The 23,824-nt window shown below is 42.9% G+C and overlaps 1 protein-coding gene across 1 annotated transcript in view; it reads left to right on the top strand.

Moving 5' to 3' along the window:
* LOC112102290 (protein kinase X-linked) overlaps positions 1–23,824 on the top strand; it is a 127,784-nt gene that overhangs the window by 61,499 nt on the left and 42,461 nt on the right. Inside the window, exons 2-3 of the mRNA XM_024193478.3 lie at positions 2,461–2,629; positions 11,912–12,175. Coding sequence (XP_024049246.1) covers positions 2,461–2,629; positions 11,912–12,175 — 433 coding nt within the window. The remainder of the gene's footprint in view (positions 1–2,460; positions 2,630–11,911; positions 12,176–23,824) is intronic.

The following is a 23,824-nucleotide window of genomic DNA, read 5'->3' as shown; positions in this document are numbered from 1 at the left end:
AATTTGTCAAAGGGAGATTGGAATTATGGAGAGAGGTTTGCAAGATGGGCACGTGACTGAATAATTTTTACAAATGCCTTTACCTTTTAACTTGATTTCTTTAAACTAATTTGTGATGTTAAGATATTTACTTGTCATTTCACTTAGATCCTCAATTAACTTTAGTCAATGCTGTAAAATGGGTGAACAGACAATGCAAGCACAAGTATTGTATAGGAATTATAACTTTACCTTCCTCTCATAAGCAAACTAAAGCTCTTAATCTACGTGCATTGTTTTTAAGCTTATAATTTTTTTAAGAATGGTGTAGTGATACTTTGTTGATGAAAGGTGTATTTGAAGTGTGTAATGGCAAAAAGATTTGTAGATGTGAATCACTTCATGATGGATTTACTTTTATAATATCAATTTTAATAAGGACATCATGTATACACTAAATAAAAAATAGAGGTAAATGCATGACTGAAGTGCAGCCTTTTGTGTGTGTGTGTGTGTGGGGGGGGTGTTTCTACAGGAGTCTTTCCTCCTCACCCCCAACTCATTCCTAGCATACACTATCTGCAAAAGAGGGCATGCCACTGAAAAATTGGCCTTTTTTTGTGTGGTATGGAGACACAAGACCACAAACAATTTAGTATCAAATCTAGGGTTACCATATTTCAACAATCAAAAGAGAGGACGGGGGAAGCCCCGCCCTAGCCCCACCCCCATCCACTCCCTCCCACTTCCCGTCCTCTGACTGCCCCCCTCAGAACCCCCAACCCCCCCACTCCTTGTCCCTTGACTGCCCCCTCCTGAGACCCCCCGCCCTAACTGCCCCCACCATGTTCTCTGTCCAGACAGCGGAGGGGCAGAGGGTTGGTCCCACACCGCACAAGATGTGGCAGGATCCAGTTTTAAATTTGCCCCCTGCCCTTGCTTCACTGAAGGGGGGAGGGGAGAGTTGCTCTTAACTTGAGTGGGGTACCAGGGAGTGGAAACCCCGACCCCCCCCCCCCCCCCCCCCCCCCGAAGTGACTGGTGCAACCCCTCCCGCTCCAGCTGGGGAGCTGCACCTAGCCCTAGGGGCTGCAGGGTCCGCCACTCCGGGAATCTCCCTCCCTCCTGCCGTGGCTGCGGGAGGCTCCTTTGTTCCGCTTGCAGTCTTGGCGGGCGCGATGCGGCAGCTGGAGGGGAGGGGAGGAAACCCCCCCGTTTCTCCCCCCCCCCCCGCCCCGCCAGGCAGCCTCCTTTGTGAGGGCTCGGCCGTGACGCGCTGCCCTGCCCGAGCTGCAGCCGCACCGGAGAGTGTCCGAGGGCTGCAGGCAGGGCTGGAGCTGCCGGAGGATGAGTCGGAGCCAGCCCCGCACCAGCGGGCTGAGCAGGGAGTTGTCCCAGGAGAAGTTTCCCTGCAGGCTCCGCTCCGACCGGCAGAAAGCCGGGAGCCCGAGGCCGCCCATGCTGGCGGCGCCGCACGGAGGGAGGTTACGGGCTTGGGTGCCTAGGGAAACTTCTCCCGGGACAACTCCCCGCTCAGCCCGCTGGTGCGGGGCCGGCTCCGACTTGTCCTCCGGCAGCCCTGTCGGCTCCAGCGCTGCCTTCAGCCCTCGGACACTCCCCGGCGCGACTGCAGCTCGGGCAGGGCAGCGTGTCAGGGCCTTGGCACTCGCCACCCAGGGCTGGGGCCGGGGGGCACTGGATGGGTCCAGGCTCAAGGAGCGCCCAGCTGTGAGTGTGTCGCTGAGCTCAACAGAACCCCTAGCAGCTCCTCGGCGAAGAACCTCTCCGAGCCCTGCAGTCCCTGGGACGGGTGCTCCGGCAGGGTTACCATACGTCCATATGCCGGCCGGTCAGGAGGGATTTTTAAATATCGAAAAACCCGGACGTTTTTAGATATTTAAAAATTCCTCCCGGACGGCCATTTAACAACCAAAAAGCCGGACATGTCCTGGGAAATCCGGACGTATGGTAACCCTAATCAAATCTGTTGTTTGACCATGTTTTATGTTTTACCTGCACTCTGCAATTCTGCCAATGTTTTGAGATTTCATTTTCTCCTCCCCCCCATTTTGTTTGTGTAAAACATATTTCATTGTGTATACTTTTCTAATGTGCTAAAATGTAATGTGCTGAAAGGGAGAAACCAAGAAAAATATGGACTGTCTTATTCACCTTTACTTGATGACATTTATCTAAAAACATTTATAATTTTTGTAGAATCATAGAAGTGTAAGTCTGGAAGGGACCTCAATAGGATTTTGCAACAAAATATTGATAAGAAATTGCTGTGAAGATGTCATTTAATATGCGTGTGTGGGGGGGGGGAGAAGTAAAAAATACTGATGAGAAGTTGGAATTCAGTTACCCCGCTTCAGTGGGCAGGAACTGTTACTTTGACAAACTTATTGCATTTGTGCATTTCTTATATGTACAATTATAGAAAAGGTTGGTTCATTTGACCTTTTGTTCTTTAATTTTCAGGCACAGGTACTTTTGGGCGGGTTCATCTGGTGAAAGAAAAAATGGCCAAACGTTACTTTGCCCTGAAAGTAATGAGCATTCCAGATGTCATTCGGCTAAAACAAGAACAACATGTACACAATGAGAAGTCAGTCTTGAAAGAGGTCAATCACCCATTTCTGATCAGATTGTAAGTCTTCCTTCACTTTTTCTTTGGTGTTTATTTTCTTTATTTTTTGGACCAGATACTCAGTAACAACGAACTTTGAATTTGCTTAAATAGTGTCCTTTAAGTCAGGAGTTCTCAGCCTTTTTCTTTCTGAAGCCCCCCTCAACATGCTAGAAAATCTCCAGGGTGCGGAGGGGAGGAGGGGCTCCTGACCAGGGGTGGAAACTGTTGGGCATAGGTGTAGTTTGACTTCTACTGGGGAGGGGGGAGGAGCAGCAAGGGCTGGCAGGGCTGTGGCCAGCTCTACACAGCAGGGTCCAGGGAGGGAGCGCCACCTCCACGCCTGACTCACCTCAGCAGGCCACCCACATGTCTGGGGCTGTGTGCTGGTGGCTGCTCCCCAAGGGCTCTGCTGGCACCTCTGACCAGCTGCGTGAGCAGTCAAAGGGGGCTGGGAGCTGAGAAGCAGCCACAACACTGGGTACCAGCAGCAGATGGGGGAATGCCACGGCTGCCCACTACATGGCACCACCAGCCAGAGGAGCAGCTGCTCCGCACCACCTGGCTCTAACTTCCTGTCTAGGACCTGGCCGGTGGGGTGGGGTGAGGGCTGGGGGACTGGGGGAGAGGAGGAGTTGTGTGGGAGGGTGGAGCTGCCCCCAGGACGGCCCCACTCTGGGTAAGACACTGCAGTTCGGGGGCCCAACACCTTTGTGCCCCCTCAACTCTGCTCATGGGCTCAAGGTTTCTGCCCGGTTGGGGTTTCGGGCCGCACATTTTTACTATATTAATGGAGAGGGTGCGGGGTCTGGGAGGGAGTTTGAGTGCAGGAAGGGGGCTCCGGGCTGGGATGCTGGAGGGGGTGCGAGGTGCAGGCTCTGGCCGGGAGGTAGTTACCACAGGTGGCTCCCAGTCGGCGGCGCAGCAGGGTTCAGGCAGGCTGCCTGCATGCCGTGGCCTCGTGCCACTCCCAGAGCTGGCTGCGGCCAGCTGCTGCTGGTGCGTATCTGCATGCCCCTTGGGGGGAGGAGCGGGTCTCTGAGTGATGCCTGTACCCTCAGCTCCCATTGGCTGGTTTCTGGCCAATGGGAGCTGTGAAAATGGTGCTGGGGGAAGGGGCAGCGCATGCAGAGCTGCCTCCCCCCACTGCCAGGGGCGCGCAGAGCCATGCCAGCAGCAGCCAGCTGTTTCCGGGAGTGGCGTGGGGCCACGGCAGGCAGGCAGCCTGCCTGAGTGCCCTGCAGCGCCATGGGACTTTTAGCGGCTGAGAGAACACGAGGGGACAGCCAAAGAGACTGGTGGGCCGGACAGAAACGTTAGTTGTACTGGATCCAGCCCGTGGGCCGTATTTTGCCCACCCCTGCTTTAAAGTATGAAGTTTACAAGTTGTTCCCATTGTATTGCATTTCCCTTATCTGTGAAATTAGATGATTCTACCTTCTGGAGCACGTCCGCAGGATCCACCCGGCGCTGCTACAGTGCAGCTCTTTAGAGCACTCTACAATTTATGCCCCTTCAGTTTACATTGCCACAATATGTAGACAAGCCCTAAATGTTCACACATCCGGTAGTAACTTCCTCAGAACAGACGTGAGATAGGAAAAAAATTGTATTACTGCCTTTAATATACCTTTACTGTGGATAAAGCACATATGGGAGACTAACCTGCTACCTTTCATAGCATAATGATTCTCACTGTTATTTTAAATTGATTTATGGACCTCAAGTCCTCCAGGAATAGTGCAAATACATAATGTCTGAATGATGGATTTTTGTTTTAGCTGCAGATTTGTAAAATCACATGTATAGCCAGGCTGCTCCCAATGAGTACACACATGAATGCAGCTGAAGTCAGCATTAATCTATACTTGTTTGCCATCCATATCTGCCTCTTTCTGAAAGCATAATAGAATTCAGCATTGCTGTACTAATTCTACCCACTTCCAATCAAACTAGACCACTTCTTGGCTTCCTTCGATATATATGATGCGAGCAAAGCAATGAATCCAAATCAGGTGCAGGGGCTGACTGGAATTCCTTGAATCCATAAGCAGAACCAAAATGTGGTTTTCCAGAAACCAGGTCTGCTAGTGACATATGGGCTCAAATATTTACTTTAAAAGCATTAGACATTTGAGGTCAAAGAGCATAATTTAAACATTCAACCGCTAATTGATCATGGACGGTTGCAGCTGAAATAAGCGTCTCTTGCTTTTACACCAATACTGTTTGCTCTAGAGAAATTTTCAAACAGGGAAAAAATGATTCATTAAAGTGTTACAGCTGGCTCATTAGCATGGTGAGATGCCAGGACTTTTTGTGTCAGATGGAAAATAAGTATGGCAGAGCTAATGCATCTGGTCTCTCTGGGGTGAAATCAAACTTGTGCTACTGTTAGCAGGTGAATTATTCTCTTTTTTGCTTTTAGAGAGGTTGCGGGAGCTAAAGTTTTAAAGTGAGACTAGAAATTCTAATGGTGACTGGAGTTTGAGGAGCAGATGAGGATAGGTGACATTTTTTAAATAATTAAAAAAGCAATTTGTACATTAAAATGTGTCCCTGTCTCTCTCCCCTCTTTGTATGTCACTTGTCTTAAAATGTACACTAGGGGGTGAGGACAGCAATTTTGTATGTTCTTTCTGTTGGAATTCTGCACCATTGCGCAATGCAGAATTCATGTTCCCTGCAGAATTTTATTTTTCCACACAGAGTTTGGTATTCCCTTTTCTCCCCCACTCCCACCCAGGCCTAGCATCGTCAGCTGAGACTCCTGCAGGCAGTCCCGGGTTGATTATATTGTTGTTTTGATAAAATATGCTGAATTTTGCGGAATTTTAAAACACTGTGTGCAGAATTTTTAATGTTTTGGCACAGAATTCCCCCAGCAGTAGTCTGTTTGCACAGTGTCTAGCACAATAGGGACCTAATCTTGATTGGGATCTCTGAATGTTCCTGCAATATATAAAGTTAGTAGAAATATCCCATGGTAGTTTGGAGTGAGGATACAGCGATCCTTGTACAAGGAAATGGATGTAAGCAAATGTATTTAACCTAGGGAGAGAGCAGAATTTGGTCTTCTCTTAAAACAAAAGAAAAAGGTAAAACTTGCAGCCCTCACTTTCATAATATGGTGGAATGGGATATGAATATTAGTTATTTACACAAAATACGTACTGTACAGTGATGACTGGCTGTACCATCTCTCAGATCTGAAATGTAACGGAACTTGGTGTGGATATACATTTAAATATGCTTCTTGAATAATCGTGCTCAGAGGCAAAATAATTTTTAGTAGCCAATTTCATTATGGAAAGAAGAATGGAGGGTTCTGTGGGTGTGTGTCTGTGCACGTGCAAGATGTTTACTTGATGGATGAAAGAGTAGCAGTGAGGTGATACTCTTTTCCATTCAACACACACCTACTTTTGTTGTTCCTTCTTGTACCTGAACTCAACTTGTACAAGTGTCTGTCTAAAATTTCACCTGGATATGTGCTTGATTGCACAGTTAACAATTTGTGCTTCTGAGTCTCCATTTACATGCTCAAATGTGACATTTGTTTAGGAAATGCTTGTTTTATACTGTTGCAACAGCCAGGCAGTGTAATCTTGTATGCTATCTTCAGTGGGCATATTAAGGTAAAAACCAGTCTTACAGAAACAAGGATGTGTCCTAAGTGAATTCAACTGTAACTTTGTGTGTTTATGGCTTTCAGAAAAATAATAATTAGGAATAAAATTGAGCCCTATGTTTGATCGTCCCATTAATAGCAACTAGTTGCTTGATTGTAAGAATGCAGAATAGGAGTCTTAAATTGGCCCTGTAAACATAAGATCCAAGTGCTAACTTCATATTAAAATAATGCATGTTGGCTTCGCCTCAGATTTTGTAAGCAAATTGAGTTATTAATGCTGCATTCATTTAAAGGAAAAATACACCTCTACCTCGATATAACGCTGTCCTCAGGAGCCAAAAAATCTTACCGCGTTATAGGTGAAACCGTGTTATATTGAACTTTCTTTGATCCGCTGGAGTGTGCAGCCCCGCCCCCCCGGAGCACTGCTTTACCGCGTTCTATCCAAATTCGTGTTATATAGGGTAGTGTTATATCGAGGTAGAGATGTCACTTTTTAAGTGAAAATAAACTCTTTTAAGTCTTACAGTATGTACTGTTTTTTCATTGTCAGTGACATCTTAATTTAAAAACTAATAAGAATACTCCCAGCCTTACTAGATTATGGATTAGCTGTTGGCACTTATTTTAATTTTTGCTAAATGATTTAAGAGATGCCTACAAAAAACAATAAACTGGTGTTCACATCCAGGTCTTCCATTTTTGGCCACATTTTGCCTCACGTCACAGTACTTTTTTTAAAAGACGAGTTGTCTGGTTTTAAGATTTTCTACTGCTCTGAGCTACTCTTCTGGTCTATACAGCTGTTCTGCTTGATTTCTTAAAATTAGGGCTGTCAAGTGATTAAAAAAAATCACGATTAATTGTGCGATTAAACAATAATAGAATACCATTTATTTAAATATTGTGGATGTTTTCTACATATTCAAATATATTGATTTCAATTAAAACACACAGAATACAAAGTGTACAGTGCTCACTTTATATTTATTTTTTATTACAAATATTTGCACTGTAAAAGACAAAAATAGTATTTTCCAATTCATCTAGTACAAATACTGTAATGCAATCTCTTTATCATGAAAGTTGAACTTACAAATGTAGAATTATGTACAAAAACCCCTGTATTCCAAAATAAAACAATATAAAACTTTAGACCCTATAAGTCCAATCAGTCCTACTTCTTGTTCAGCCAATCACTCAGACAAACAAGTTTGTTTACATTTGCAGAAGATAATGCTGCCTGCTTCTCGTTTACAATGTCATCTGAAAGTGAGAACAGGAGTTCGCATGGCATTGTTGTATCACAAGATATTTACATGCCAGATGCTCTAAAGATTCATATGTCCCTTCATGCTTAACCACCGTTCCAGGGGACATGCGTCCATGCTGATGACGGGTTCTGCTCGATAACGATCCAAAGCAATGTAGACCGACGCATGTTCGTTTTAATCATCGGAGTCAGATGCCACAAGCAGAAGATTGATTTTCTTTTTTGGTGGTTTGGGTTCTGTAGTTTCTGCATCAGAGTGTTGCTCTTTTAAGACTTCTGAAAGCATGCTCCACACCTCGTTCCTCTCAGATTTTGGAAGGCACTTCAGATTCTTAAATCTTGGGTCAAGTGCTGTAGCTATCTTTAGAAATTTCACATTGGTATCTTAGCATTTTGTCAAATCTGCAGTGAAAGTGTTCTTAAAATGAACAACGTGTGCTGGGTCATCATCCGAGACTGCTATAACATGAAATATATGGCAGAATGTGGGTAAAACAGAGCAGGAGACATACAATTCTCCCCCAAGGAGTTCAGTCACAAATTTAATTAATGCATTATTTTTTTAAACGAGCGTCATTCTTTTATGGGCAGCATTATCTCCCGTAAATGTAAACAAACTTGTTTCTCTTAGCGATTGGCTGAAAAAGAAATAGAACTGAGTGGACTTGTAGGCTCCAAAGTTTTATGTTGTTTTGTTTTTGAGTGGTTATGTAACCAAGAAAACCTAATTTGTAAGTTGCACTTTCATGATAAAGAAATTGCACTACAGTACTTGTTTGAGGGGAATTGAAAAATACTATTTATTTTATCATTTTTAGAGTGCATATATTTGTAATAAAAATATGAAGTGACCACTGTACATGTATTCTGTGTTGTAATTGAAATCAATATATTTGAAATTGTAGAAAAAAAATCCAAAATATTTAATAAAATTAAATTGGTATTCTACTGTTTAACAGTGCGATTAATCGTCATTAATTTTTTTGAGTTTATCATATGAGTTAACTGCGATTAATTGACAGCCCTACTTAAAATGCATTTCTCAACTCAGAGTATGCATGTTTGAGTTATTCAGCGTGTTCCATAGTGCAATTCTTCTGTGACTGGGTGTGGGAAGAGTTTATCAGGGATTTTTATTGGCAGAACAATGTAATTAGGATTTTACTTTATTTAGGAAAAAGATGTCAATGACAGCCCTTCACATCCTTGTTAGAAAAAGACATTAACATCATTAACAACATCAAGCATGGCCCAGAGTTCTGTGCCCTGTTCCCCCAGGCTAACCTGTGCTGGGGCTGAGAATTTGGGAGCTGTACTGGTTTAGTTCTCATTGTCTCAATTTTGCCTTTTGCTAGGCTTTCTCAGGTTCCTGTATCAGGGAATGAAGCCTTACTTTTGTCAAGACTCCCACAGACTTAGGAAGAACCAGTTTAGCTACTATCCTGCTCTTCCTGGGGCTCTCGCAGCCTGTCTGGGAAGCAGGTAATGGTGCAGCAAAGGCTATTTTTTAGAGTTCAAAAATTGGAATATTTTTGACGGGAAAATATCCTTTTCACACAACTGAAATTTTTTTTCCGCATAGGGAATAATTAAATGAGGGCTTCTTTGCTGCCTGTCTAGAAGGCATTTGTCAATTTTACTTTCCCCCTGTGAAATTGACAAAAGCTTTTTATCTTGGTAGCGCTGCTGTGGTGGTGCACCCTGGTTCTGCCTCTTAGACCTACACTCCTCGTCCTCCATCCAGTTTTAAGGCCAGTGAGGCTGAGTGCCCAAGCTCTCTGCCTCTCTGGCCCCAGAGGTAGGGTGTGGAGACTGAGAGGCAGAGCTCTCTCTGAATTTTTTTTATGGGTAGAAATCTCAATTTTCCAGCCAACTCTGCTTTTCTCCTCCTTTCCCTACAATGCAGTGGGCAGGGGATGGGGTGTTGCTGATGCAGCAGAAGCAGTAAGGGGACAATTCAGTTTAGAAATTGCAGAATGTGTCTCAGAACACCTGTTCAGCTGATACTCCAATACAGACTTTTTTCTTAATAGATTTGCCCTTTAGGCCGACAGGTTGGATACAAGTGTGACATTTGGTCTGTTCGCTATGGGTGGAAAAAAATGTATCTTCCCTTTCTAGCATATGCTAGATAATGATCTTGTGTTCAGTACAAAACTTTTTGTGAGACAGCAGTTCTAATTTATACTTGCTATTTTATTAATTCTTTTAGTCTAATGCCATGAGCCCATGATTGAGGAGTGTGGCCCCATTAGAATCATAGAATATCAGGGTTGGAAGGGACCTCAGGAGGTCATCTAGTCCAACCCCCTGCTCAAAGCAGGACCAATTCCCAACTGAATCATCCCAGCCAGGGCTTTGTCAAGCCGGGCCTTAAAAACCTCCAAGGAAGGAGATTCCACCACCTCCCTAGGTAAAGCATTCCAGTGCTTCACCACCCTCCTAGTGAAATAGTGTTTCCTAATATCCAACCTAGACCTCCCCCACTGCAACTTGAGACCATTGCTCCTTGTTCTGTCATCTGCCACTACTGAGAACAGCCGAGCTCCATCCTCTTTGGAACCCCCCCTCAGGTAGTTGAAAGCAGCTATCAAATCCCCCCTCATTCTTCTCTTCTGGAGACTAAACAATCCCAGTTCTCTCAGCCTCTCCACATAAGTCATGTGCTCCAGACCCCTAATCATTTTTGTTGCCCTCCGCTGGACTCTTTCCAATATTTCCACATTGTGCTAAGCATGCTTATGTAATGAGTGTGTGTGACACACACACACACGTACGTGCACACACTCTCTCTCGGCCTTCACTATTAGTTGTTGACTTGTACTTAATAGTAGCCAGCATGTTTTGATCAACCTCTCTCTTCCTTCTGACTTAAATGAGCTGGAATGTATTTCCTTAATGTTGCATAGCTTGTTTTTCACTGCTGGGTGTAGTAGTACTACTGAAAAAGCAGTATTTTTCAACTGAAAGAGGAAAGAGAATCTGTAGGATGGGGATACTTATTATCAGCTTAATATCTGGGTGCAGATGTTTCTTTATAGTAGTGCTTAGAGGCCCTAGTCAAGACTGAGGGTTTTGTTAAAGCTAATCCCTTTGTTGTCATTGGTGCAGCAGTTGCACATCAAAACTATGATGTGGATGTTGTTAAGTCAAGATGGTCTAATGGTTAAGTCATAATACGGGGTGTGAAAAGATGGGAGTTCTGTTTCTGGCTATGCCACAAACTTCTGGCAAGCCACTAAACTTCTCTTCCCAAATTTCCCTAAAGTTTAAAATGAGGACGATAATCCTTTACTAGCTCACATTTCTGTTTGTGAAATATCCTTTTGAGAACCTTGAATGGAAGACACTATAGAAGTGCAAGATGCTGAGATATGAAACTTCTATTAAGACATGACTTAAATAATTTAAAAAAATGGTTTGGCTATAGTGTATTTTTCTCCATTTAGACACCTTGTCATAAGCAGTTTTCCAAATTGAGATCACTGTTTATTTTTCATTTGGGCTTCACTATGTTGAGTACAATATAGGAACACAGGAATTGTCTTAATAGATAAAGAACAGTGGCTCATTGTGTCTGTAATAGTGGCCTCTATAAGATGCTTCAGAGGAATGTTCAAGAAACCCTATGACAGACAATTATGGGGAAAACCTACCTACAAAGGGAAGGGGGGAGGGATAGCTCAGTGGTTTGAGCATTGGCCTGCTAAACCCAGGGTTGTGAGTTCAGTCTTCAAGGGAGCCACTTAGGGATCTGGGACAAAATCAGTACTTGGTCCTGCTAGTGAAGGCAGGGGGCTGGACTTGATGACCTTTCAAGGTCCCTTCCAGTTCTAGGAGATAGGATATCTCAATTAATTTATTTATTCAGTGGGCGCTGTCCAGGGTTCTCTGCTCGGTGTCCCCGTCAGGTTCCCTTCTTTTGACCCTTTGACCGCACTCCTGTCCCTGTTTTTACATTAGTTGTCCCCCGTAATCATTTGGGTTTTAGGCCCTGTGGGTCCTCCCCTTAGGCTGGGGGGGATCCGCCCGCCCACTTCCCGGAACCCAATATGTACAAAGGGAAGCTTTATTTCTAAGCTTGGCCAGTTAGTTGTTGGCTTGTACCGTGAAGAGTGAAAGTTTATATCTTGTCTAAGGCAGGGGTGGGTGTCTCTCCCCTACCTAATTTAACTCTGGGAAATCTTATCCATATATCCATCAAATATACCTAAAAATCCTACTGAACTCTTGGTCTTGGAGATATCTTGTGCAGTGAAATCCGCAAGTTAGCTATGCATTATTTTAGAATACTTCTTTCCTTGAGACAATGGAACAACACCAGTTTACAGAATATCTTCTTTGTTTTACAAATGATTTATTGGCTCAATATTTAATAAAGACTTTTTTGTTACAGATTTTGGACCTACCATGATGAACGCTTTTTATACATGTTAATGGAATATGTACCTGGAGGAGAACTTTTTAGTTATCTGCGCAACATGGGGCGTTTCAACAACAGCACAGGACTGTTTTACTCTGCGGAGATTATTTGTGCAATAGAATATTTGCACTCCAAAGAAATCGTTTACAGAGACTTAAAGCCTGAAAATATATTATTAGATAAAGAAGGGCATATCAAGCTTACAGATTTTGGATTTGCTAAAAAGCTGGTGGATAGGTAAGACTTTTTAAAATCATACTTAAAAAGTAAAACATAATTAAGTTTGGGTGAGAAATAATGTTTATTTTCAGTGCTCAATTTTTCATTCACTCTTAGTGTTGTTGACATCTGAGAGAACCACATTTACACCCTTACTACCAGGAGGAAAGTAATACTGAAACAAACTACTGTACAGTAGATAGTATTCAGCAACATTTATAGCAAATAGCTCCACTGTGGCTAAGGAATCGCTTTCTACAAAACATTGTGGATGTTCTTGTGCACTTGATATTTCAGTACATGCACTGCAAAATACCAAGTGACTCATGTGAAATGAGCAAACATTAATCTGTGAACATCAGTGTTAAAATGTGATATTAACCTTTCAGACTTAGAAGTAAAAGTTGTTTAACTTTTGAATGCATTATAATTGACTTTATTTTCTTGTTACCCTTACATTTTGAGGGACTTTTTGAAAGTGGAGGGGAGAGAGGGCATTTCAATTTGGATTAAAGAAAATTTGGTAATTATTGAAATACAATTACGAAAAAACTAGACTGAAGACATAAGGACATTTTCATTGAAAAACCTTATGGCCCATACCATCTCCCCTGTAGATATGCTGCTGTATATATTTTATGTGAAACACATCTATTGCCTTTCTCTGGTAGAAAGGGGTATCAGTTTGCTGATCATTTAAGGGTGAAGTCTGAATAGTGTAACTTGTATCTCTTGGCCTATCCATAAACATTGGAAACATGCTAATAGGCACAGTGTAAGAGAATATATTTAGGTGGTATTTGGGAGGAAAGGGAAGGGTTGCTATTAGCCATGTGAGGATGAATTTAAGAAGGAACAACTTAAGCTGAATATTAGAGAAAAATCCCTGACAATGAGGACTCTGGCCTGCAGGGTAAGGGGAACCCCATTTGATTGGGACGCTAAAAACTAGACTGGATCATATACTAAAGCTAACAATATTTCAGTGACAGACACAAACTTGATGAGAGATTATGCTGATCTCTTTGATCACTTTTGTTCTACTTTAGCATATGTGGGAATTTTACAAAGGGGACCCAAATGGATGTGGCTCAGCTGTAGCTACCCTAACATACACCTTAAAGTGCCAAAAACAGAGCATGGCAGGCTGAATCATAACAGCAAGGTCACTTGGGAAACAAACTTTTGCTTGCATCTTTCCAATCCTGTGCTGGCTAAAGATGATGCTGGTTGGGCATAACAAAGCACCAGCCAACTGAGGTTATTTATAAAAGATTCTTCCAACTCTTGTGAACACCTGAAACACATTGAGGCTAAAGATCAGTTGAAAAACGCAATGATCAAATATGTATTTGATTCTGTCCTAATTCAGTTAATGCTGGGCATATATGGAATCTAGTAGCTCTTGTTTTTAAAATATGAATGAATCTCATGTGTTGAGGTTGTCCTGTAATAGTAAAGGTTCTTGAACATTGGAGGTCAGGTTTGTGATAAAGTGAGGTTAATTTTAATTTCTGAGCACGACATTTAACTGGATTGTCTGGATTTGCTTTACATTAATAATATAGAAATGATTGCTCCTCCCCTGCCTGAATAAATTTAACTTATTCATTGTTTTGAATGAAAGATCTTTCTTGTCTTTAATGGCAGTCTTAATAGACAATTATGGAGACAGTTCCTGATTTACACAAGTGATTATAACCCAGTGGCAGTTCTTACTTCAGAAATTCATAAAACTCCAATTCACTGAATTCTGCCGACTAACAAGAAACAAACCTTTATTGCATGTAGTAAATTAGTGGGTCTCATTATGAATTGTATTGTATTTGCACTAATTCCCATGATTTTGTTTTTAAATGTAGATACTGCCACTTAGTGGCTGATCTAAATTTGGTGTTTGGTGTGGTTAAGTATAATGGGTATAACTCAGCATCAACGGTGTGACTGAACAATATACTTCGATTTTAGCAATTTAAAATCCAGAACAAAGAGAAAGTGGGTTAATTTGAATATATTCTGTAATATTATACTGTAATACCTCTCCTGTATTTTGTATACTGTTTACATATTCTCTCCTATTTCAGAAAAGTAGTTGATAAGATTATAGTCTGGCACTTTGCATTAGGTTTGACTTGAGTATGGTAGAGTGGTGTGTAATTTATAGCTACTCCAACTGTAAAAGAGATGAGGAGAGTAATACAAAGTACGCTGTTCAGCAATGGGGGTGGTATTTACCAGCCATAAATGGTAGTTTATCAAACCCATGCTGCTAGTTTTAATCTTTTCTAGTGGTTAAACATTATTCTCCCTTCATATTATTGTGAATTTAAAATTACTATTTTTTTTTTTTTTAAACTATATATCGGGGTAAGCTAACTACAGCCCGCAGGCTGGACTCAGGCTGTCAGGGCTATGGATCCGGCCGCAGGATTGCCAGCCCTGCGCCGCTCCCGGAAGCGGCCGGCACTGCGGCTGCCCTCGCCTGCAGGCACCGCCCCGCGCAGCTCCCATTGGCCGGGAACAGGGAACTGCGGACAATGGGAGCTTTGGGGGAAGTACCCGCAGGCAAGGGCAGCATGTGGAGCCCTCTGCCCCCCTCCCCCACCTGAGCCACAGGGACGTGGTGCAGGCCGCTTCCAGGAGCGGCGCGGGGCCTGAGTGGGCAGGGAGCCTACCTTAGCTATGCTGTGCACCACTGCCACCCCAGAGCTGCTCAAGGTAAGCAGCACGGGGCTGGAGTCCGCACCCCGAACCTCTCCAGCCCCCCAAACCCCTGCCCTGAGCCACCTCCTGCCCCCAACCTCCTGCCCTGAGGCCCCTCCTGCACACCGCACCCCAACCTCTTGCCCTGAGTCCCTTCCTGCACACCGCACCCCTCCCACAGCCCCACTCCCTCCTGCACCCCAACCCCCTGCCCTGAGCCCCCTGCTGCACCTCATCCCCCTGCCCCAGCCCTATATTCATGGCCCTCCTTGCAATTTCCTCACCCAGATGTGGCCCTCGGACCAAAAAGTTTGCCCACCCCTGCTATATATTATTGTGCATCTATAAAAACAGAGCGATGGTGTAACAATTGATTGCAGAGAAGTAGTGGCTTTATAGCTATCATGTACTATGTATTATTGTGCATCTGTAAAAAGGGAGAGCTCTCCTAATACAATTATTACAGAGAAGTAGTGGCTATATATCTATAATTATGTTTTAAATTTATAGAGCACTTACCTCAAGGTAGGAGCTGTACAAAAATATAAATACAACAAATCAAAACTCTGAAAACTAACACAGTGCTACAAAGAAACTGCCCAGGCCAGGTTATACATCAAAGCAGAAGTAACCCAAGATTATCTGTGTTGTTTCTCTCCTCCCTCAAAAAGGAATTAAATAGAATTATACTATTCCTAGTGCTTGTAACCTGGCCTTTAGATTATTCTATTACTTAAATTGACATCTTCCTAAGGATTAGAATGCCCTATAAAACATGACAAGCTTGCGTATAAGTGGTTCACACTTCATAATTTTTGCATGTAAAGAATTATTCCCTTTCAAAAATGGCAAAATTGTCAATTTATTGACATTTCCTCTTAAATGCCTGAAGTAAATTGTTGTCAAAGTGTATTCTAAAGAAGGAGTAATTCAAAATAATGGTTCAGGAGGGTATCGTTTTAACGTGAAATGTGTCTGATTTCTCACTTTTCTGTTCCCTTTAGTTTATGGGTTATTTTATTTTATTTTTTTCGTCATTCCTACCTTTGGCCGATTTTAGTTGGCTGTCACAGGCCAGATACATGTGCAGCATACAAAAGATGAGTGAGCCCACACAGAGTTCCCCACCCTGCCTTGGTCTAAACAGTTGCAGTTGCTGTATTCAAATGAGCCCAAGAGGTGCTGCTTTGATAAACCCAAAAGGTGGAGAATGTCATCCCAGGCAAGAAGATATGGGCCAGGTTAAACCCTCCCAAATCCTCTCACTGATTGTCTGGTCACAATGTTTAAAGGAGCAAGTTTCTCCGTTCTCCGTGATTGTGCAGTCTGCACAGTCCTTCCTGTATGCATAGCTTCTCGGGTCTACCTGAGCTTTCCATGGAGCGAGGCAGCCTCATGCTACACTTTCGCCCTAAGACAGCAATTTTTCAGTCTGTGAATGATAAGGTGGTGGTTTCTGGCAGGTAAGTTTTTCTTTAGTTATCTCTTCTCTCCTGCCTCTTTTCTCCAACCCTTCTTAGAAAACAAGAAGCTATCTCTTCTCTGCTTCTCTTACGTTGACTTGTCCCCTTTTCTTCCTTCTCTGTCACTCAGCTGTTTTCTTCCAGTTTTCCACTTCATGTCGGTGGCTTCCTCCAAAGTAGTGTGTCCTCACTTCACTTCCTGATTTTCTATCTTTTCACTCTTGTTCTCTCAGCCAGGACTAAACATACTTTTGAGCCCAAGTGCCTAAACATCAAGAGGCATGCGATTAGGAATATATATTGCATTTGAGGTAATTGGAAGAGTGGGAAAATGGGAGGAGATAAAAGGAGAAAAGAGAAGCATCAGCAATAGCCTGAAGAAGAGAATGAGCATATAAAAGTACTATATTGGTTTTACATTTCATTCATTTGTGGTTTTTAGTGGACACAACACCTATTTTAAGCTATTACTTCTATACACCATTTTCCTATTTCTCTTGCTGTCTCACTTCTTTCTGTATTGCTCTCCCTCAGATGCCTTCACTGAAAACATGGAGAAAATGACCTTAAGTTTTGGAAAAGACTGCTAGTACTCCATCCAATGCAGGGTTTCACTCAAGATTTTAGAAAATGGCTTTGGGGCAAGCCATCACAATGTTTCAAGGTGTAGGGAAATGTTTTACATGGTTGAAATTTTAGATAATTGAACTATTTGTTTCCTTCTAGTATTTTAACCTAAGTTAAAGGTGAGGAAAGCTTTCAGGGAAGTCAAGGTACTTCAGTTACTGTGGTAAAGTCAGCATCATTAAAGTTTTTGGAGTATTCTTGCTCCAGCACAAAAGATGTTTAATTGTCCTAAGCCACAACTGGCCCATAGAATGTGATTTATTTGAGCAGACCTTTTGTAATAACTTTAATTTCCAATACTGTTTGAAACAGGTGAAAATAATATTAATACTACTTAGATGTTTTTGGAGATACCCACACAATACTTCTGTGCAAAATTAAGTTATTTTTTGGTAGATTACAATTAGCAGTTTGTTTCTCAGTTGGTGGAAGCACCACAATAAGAATAATGTATCTGCCTGAGTTGAGGTGAAGGATATGTTTAAAAACATTATCTACTATCTCAATCATTATTGCTTGCACATGCCTTGATCCTGCTACAAATACAGCCCAATGGAATTCTGCATGGACATGGTTTGCCTGTGCAGAACAGTTATAACCCAGGACACCAGTCCTCTAAAGGACCCAATCAAACTTCCATTTAAATCAATGGATAGATTCCCGTTGACTTCATCATGAAATTAATTGAATTCTAAATGTATTAGGTAGAATACTAGTCCCTAACCCATCTGTAAAGTGCTCTTGCTCTCTCACTGTAGAAATGAGTGTCTTATAGGGCAAAGTATGTAAGAGCTGGGGATAAAGCGTTGTCAGTTGAGGAAATCTGGCTATGGAGTGAACTTGCAAAGGACATTCGGTAAATCTAGTATCGGACCATCTTCAGGAAACACTATTAAATTCTTTTTGAAGGGTTTGAAAAATCTTTTACGCTGTAGCAAGAATGATACCCACAATATAGATACCCCCATCTAGTCAAAAATACCCCTCTCCCTCCAAATAAACCAAACCCTTCCTCCTATACGGTCCCACCCAAGTAAAAGCTTTTAGTTTTTTCCACTGGAGAGTGAGGAAATAGACTCCTTAAAGTCCACTGAGTACTTGGCTATTGCTCTGTTGACTTTCAATAAAGACATTCGGATACTATGGTGATGAGAGCCAGCATAAAACCCTACAATCATAATTATCTAATATTTTGACTTGTTTAGTTATAGTTAAGGGGTTTGATTAATCGCAGTTAACTCACGCAATTAACTCAAAAAATTAATTGCAGTTTTATTCTCACTGTTAAACAATAGAACACCAAATGAAATGTATTAAATATTTTAATGTTTTTCTACATTTTCAAATATATTCATTTTGATTACAACACAGAATACAGTGTACAGTGCTCACTTTATATTATTTTTATTACAAATATTTGCACTGTAAAAAACAAGAGATTTTTCAATTCACCTCATACAAGTACTCTAGTACAATCTCTTTATCGTGAAAGTGCAACTTACAAATGTAGATTTTTTTTTTTTTTTTGGTTAAATAACTGCATTCAAAAATGTAAAACTTCAGAGCCCACAAGTCCATTCAGTGCTACTTCTTATACAGACAGTTGCTAAGGCCTGGTCTACACTAACCCCCCAAGTCGAACTAAGGTACGCAACTTCAGCTACGTGAATAACGTAGCTGAAGTCGACATACCTTAGTTCGAACTTACCGTGGTTCAGACGCGGTCCACACGCGGCAGGCAGGCTCCCCGTCGACTCCGCGGTACTCCTCTCACCGAGCTGGAGTACCGCAGTCGACGGCGAGCACTTCCTGGTTCGACTTATCGCGTCCAGACCAGACGCGATAAGTCGAACCCAGAACTTCGATCCCCAGCCGCCGAACTAGCGGCTGGGTGTAGACCAGCCCTAAGACAAACAAGTTTATTTACATTTATGGGAGATAGTACTGCCCACTTGTTATTTACGATGTCACCAGAAAGTGAGAACAGGCATTCACATGGGACTTTTGTAGCCGGCATTGCAAGGTATTTATGTGCTAGATATGCTAAACATTTGTATGTCCCTTCATGCTTCGGCCACCATTCCAGAGGACATTTTTCCAAGCTGATGATGCTCGTTAAAAAAATGTGTTAATTAATTTTTTGACTGAACTCCTTGGGGGAGAATTGTATGTCTCCGGCTCTGTTTTACCCACATTCTGCCATATATTTCATGTTATAGTAGTCTCGGATGATGTCTCAGCACATGTTGTTCATTTTAAGAACACTTCTGCTGCAGATTTGACAAAACGCAAAGAAGGTACCAATGTGAGATTTCTAAAGCTAGCAATGGCATTTGACCCAAGTTTTAAGAATCTGAAGTGCCTTCCAAAATCTGAGCGGGATGAGGTGTGGAGCATGCTTTTAGAAGTCTTAAAAGAGTAACACACTGGTGCAGAAACTACAGAATCCGAACCACCAAAAAAGAAAATCAACCTTCTGCTGGTGGCATCTGACTCAGAGGATGAAAACGAATATGTCTCGATCTGCACTGCTTTGGATTGTTATTGAGCAGAACCCATCAAAAACATGGACGTATGTCCTCCGAAATGGTGGTTGAAGCATGAAGGGACATACGAATGTTAGCACATCTGGCATGTAAATATTTTGCATTGCCGGCTACAACAGTGCCATGCGAAAACCAGTTCTCACTTTTAGGTGACGTGAACAAGAACTGGGCAGCATTATCTCCTGCAAACGTAAACAAACTTATTTGTCTGAGCGATTGGCTGAACAACAAATAGGACTGAATGGACTTGTAGGCTCTAAAGTTTTACATTATTTTATTTTTGAATGCAGTTACTTTTTGTACATAATTCTACGTTTGTAAGTTCAACTTTCATGATAGAGGTTGCACTACAGTACTTGTGTTCAGTGAATTGAAAAATACTATTTCTTTTGTTTTTTACAGTGCAAATATTTGTAATAAAAAATAAATATAAAGTGAGCACTGTATACTTTGTATTCTGTGTTATAATTGAAATCAATATATTTAATATATTTGAAGTGTGGGAGGGGGCTCAGGACTGGGGCAGAGGGTTGCGGTGTGTGGGGGGGTGTTGAGGGCTCTGACTGGGTGTGCGGGCTCTGAGATGGGGCTGGGGATTAGGGAGTTGGGATGCAGGAGGGGGCTCAGGGCTGGGCCAGATGGTTGCGGTGCGAGGGCCGGGGCGGGAGGTGCTTTGGCTGCGGGTACAGGCTCTGGGGTGGGGCCGGGATGAGGGGTTTGGGGCACAGGTTGCCCTGGAACTGTGGCAGGGAGAGAGGATTCCCCCCAGCCCTCTCTCACCGCAGTAGCCCGGGGCTGGGGGACAGGCATCTCTTTCCCCCCCAGTCATGGCAGCTCTGGGGCTGGGGCCAGGGAGAGAGGCACCTCTCCCCTCTGCATGCCTGCGTGGCCCCTAATAGCCTGCTGCGTGGCCACGCAGCTTAGGGGAAACTTAGGCTGCAGTCCTATACAGACAATTTCCTTCAGTATTCTGCTTTATTTTAATTCCTACCTTGTGAACCCAAGATATGAAAAATCTTGTAATGTTTTAAAATAATTGGTCTACTCTATTAAAGATTAATTGCCTCTTTCTGCTTCAGTTTTATTTTCAGAGAAAACAGAAGCATGCAGCCAATAAATATTCTGTAAGGCTGGTCACTTTTCCCAGAACTTTTTATGGGGGAGGGACTTGCCATTTATGAAACTGGTGAACTTTATTATTGATCTCAGCAGAGCAACTTGATTTTTTTGGAGAACGTTATAAAATTATTTACGTTCCTGAAATGTGGAATGTATTTTATAATTCTAGAAAAATAAAAAGGTAAAAGCACAAGTATATACAGAAGAATGCTGTGTGAGAAAAATAGATATGCTAATGATTCCAGCATGATGAAGAGTTAACACACTCGCCTTCAAATGTGTGTGGGCAATCAGTTAACATAAGTAGTTTGTGATAAAATTAGCAGTAAAAACAGGTGGCCTGTTGGGTAGTAGTAAAACCCGATGGTCGTGTTTGACCAGCTACTCTCTAATTATATTTCCCTATACTTGTAATTTTCCTTTTGCAAGTTGAATAATTTTATCCATTACTAAACTGTTAAGTAGTTAAGGAAACAGCTCATTTTAATCTTATTGTTAACAGTAAGATACGTAATCTTTTGTGCACTGGAAGCAATGCTCTAATATTTCATAAGGACTTTTCTATCTGAAAAATCTGGCCACAAATAAGTTGTGAAGGTCAGAATCCAAGAAGACTCCAGCTCTCCTATGTGCACTGTTTTCTGTCGTAAAGTCCATAGTCAGAGGCTGGAATCTGGATCAGTTTGTAGCACTTGACTAATTAATGTGAATGAAAAATCAAACCCTAAAATGATATGGTTCTGTTTTTTATTTGTTTTGAAATTTCATTTTTTAAGACTGATTGCATACCTTGTAATGCATTATAGTCATCTATCAGGCTACTGCTAGATGGCACTAGTGTGTAAAGCAGTGCTGTGTCTGGGTATTTGTGTATGTGAGATTGTATTTTCTAATAATCAGACATTTTCTAAATTTTAAAAATACCCCAAGCTTCTTATGGTAAAAACTGAAGGAGTGTCTTCAGGCTAATGAACAGTTTCAAGAAATGCTGGGCATGTAGAGGAGTGTGTTTGAAAATGTATTCTGACAGTTCTGTTGGAGCAGAACATCTTTAACTTTTGTCACATTTAAAACATTAACAAACTTAAACTCCTACAGTAGGAGCCCTCTTTTAAAGGATTGCCTCAACAGCCTTTTTATTTCTAATAAACACCCAATTCAAAATCTCAGGCCTGACTCTTAAAATACTGTTTCCCCCCTCCCTGAGATATAGCCAATTTATGTGTGTGTGTGGGGGGGTTGTTGTTGTTTTTTATTTCAAATGCAGTTATAGTGGTGGGATACAAAGCTTTGAAATGATTTTTTTCATTCATTCTAGGAGTACTTTTGTCAAAATTTGACAAGGAGTAAGACTCTATATACCTCTTCTGTGATGGAGATGCTCCCCTTTCCCATTTCAACTCAAGACTATTCTTTAATGCTTTATCTTTTGACTACTTAATTTCAGGGAAGTGCAGGTCTTCAAAAATGAAAACAGGATTTTTATTTTCACACTTAAAAAGAATCTCAAGATAGTGAAGCCAATGAAACTCTGAAAGAGATGCACCACAGATGTTTCACAGAGAACAGTTCAGATTCTAGTTCATTACAACAATTAGTTATCTATTGTATATAGCATAGACAGCTGAATTACCACTTAACATTCCTTAATAACAGTGCTTAACTTTGGATAGTAAAGATAAATTTTGAATAGCTAGAAATGTATCCTGACAAAACAATAAATGAGCCTTGAGTCAAAGCAGATAGTTAAATGTGTGTGGATATGTAATGTAGTATAATACAAGTGTTTGCTTGAATTACATTACAGAGAGTTTAAATTTTAGCGGACCTGTGTATCTGTGGAGAGAAGATATGCAACAATAAATATTTCTAAGCAAACTGAGCTTTAAAAAGTAATCAAACACAAGTTTGATGGATCCCTATTGATTTTTAGATTGGAACAAAGTTCAAAGCCGTATAGTCTAGTGCAGTCTAGTCTCCAATCTTTTTACGCACAAGATCACTTTTTGAACTTAAGATCAACCCAGGATCTACCCAGCCCCTTCCCCGAGGCTCACTCCATTCCCCCCTCTCTCCGTTGATTGCTCTCACTCACTTTCACTAGGCTGGGGCAAGGGGTTGGGGTGCGGAAGGAGGTGCAGGCTCTGCGCTAGGGCCGAGGGGTTCGGAGTGTGGGAGGGGGCTCTGGGCTGAGCCTGGGGCAGGGGGTTGGGGTGCAGGAGTGAGGGGTGCAAGCTCTGGGAAGGAGTTTAGGTACAGTGTGACCATATGACCCCTGCACCCAATCTCATAGAATCCATTGGACATTTCATGAGTTTTACTTTTTATTAGTGTCATTTGTGGTTTATAGATCCAAAATCCTTCCAGGATCGTTGCAAATCAGTGTAGCATTCTCAACTGTGGGGTGTGCATGGCTGAGCCTGGGGGAGGGGGTTGGGGTGCAGGAGTGAGGGGTGCAAGCCCTGGGAGGGAGTTTGGGTGCAGGAGGGGGCTCCAGGCTTGTGCAGAGTGTTGGGGTGCAGGAGAGGATGAGAGCTGTAGGCTCTGAAAGGGAGTTTGGGTGCAGGAGCGGGCTCTGGGCTGATGCAGGGGATTGGGATGCGGGAGGGGGTAAGGGCTCTGGGAGGGAGTTTGCATGCAGGAGGGGGCTCTGGGCTGGGGCAGTGGGGTTGTGGTGTGGGACAGGATGCGGGGTATGGGTGGGAGTTCTGGCATGAGTCCTTCAGATGTGTTTAAAGGTAGGGTTACCATATTTAAACATTAAAAAAAGAGGACCCTCCACGGGGCTCTGGCCCTACCCCTTCCCCGCCCCAACTCCGCCCCTTCCCCAAAGTCTCCGCCCCCTCCCCTGAGCGCCCCGCATTCCCCCTCCTCCCTCCCAACCACGCAAAACAGCTGCCTGAGCACTACCGGCTTCACAGTTTGCCGGGCGCAGCCTCCAGACCCTGCGCACCCGACCAGGCGCTTCCCCAACGCAGCCGGAGCCCGGGAGGGGAAGCGCCCGGCCGGGGGCGCAGGGTCTGGAGGTCTGGGGGCTGCCCGGCAAACCGTGAAGCCTGTAGCGCTCGGGCAGCTCGGCTCTTCAGCTACACAAAGCTGAGGTGTCTGGGGGGAGCAGCAGCAGCCGCCGTCGCCGCGGGGGAATCCGCCTGCAGCTCGCAGCCTGCTGGAGCTGCTCTAAGGTAAGCAGGGGACTGGGGCAGGGTTGC

This window comes from Terrapene carolina, unplaced genomic scaffold (genome assembly GCF_002925995.2).
Source record: "Terrapene carolina triunguis isolate 2854851 unplaced genomic scaffold, T_m_triunguis-2.0 Scaffold23, whole genome shotgun sequence".
In the NCBI taxonomy this organism is placed as follows: domain Eukaryota; kingdom Metazoa; phylum Chordata; order Testudines; family Emydidae; genus Terrapene; species Terrapene triunguis.
This window is presented reverse-complemented; position numbering and strand designations above follow the sequence as displayed.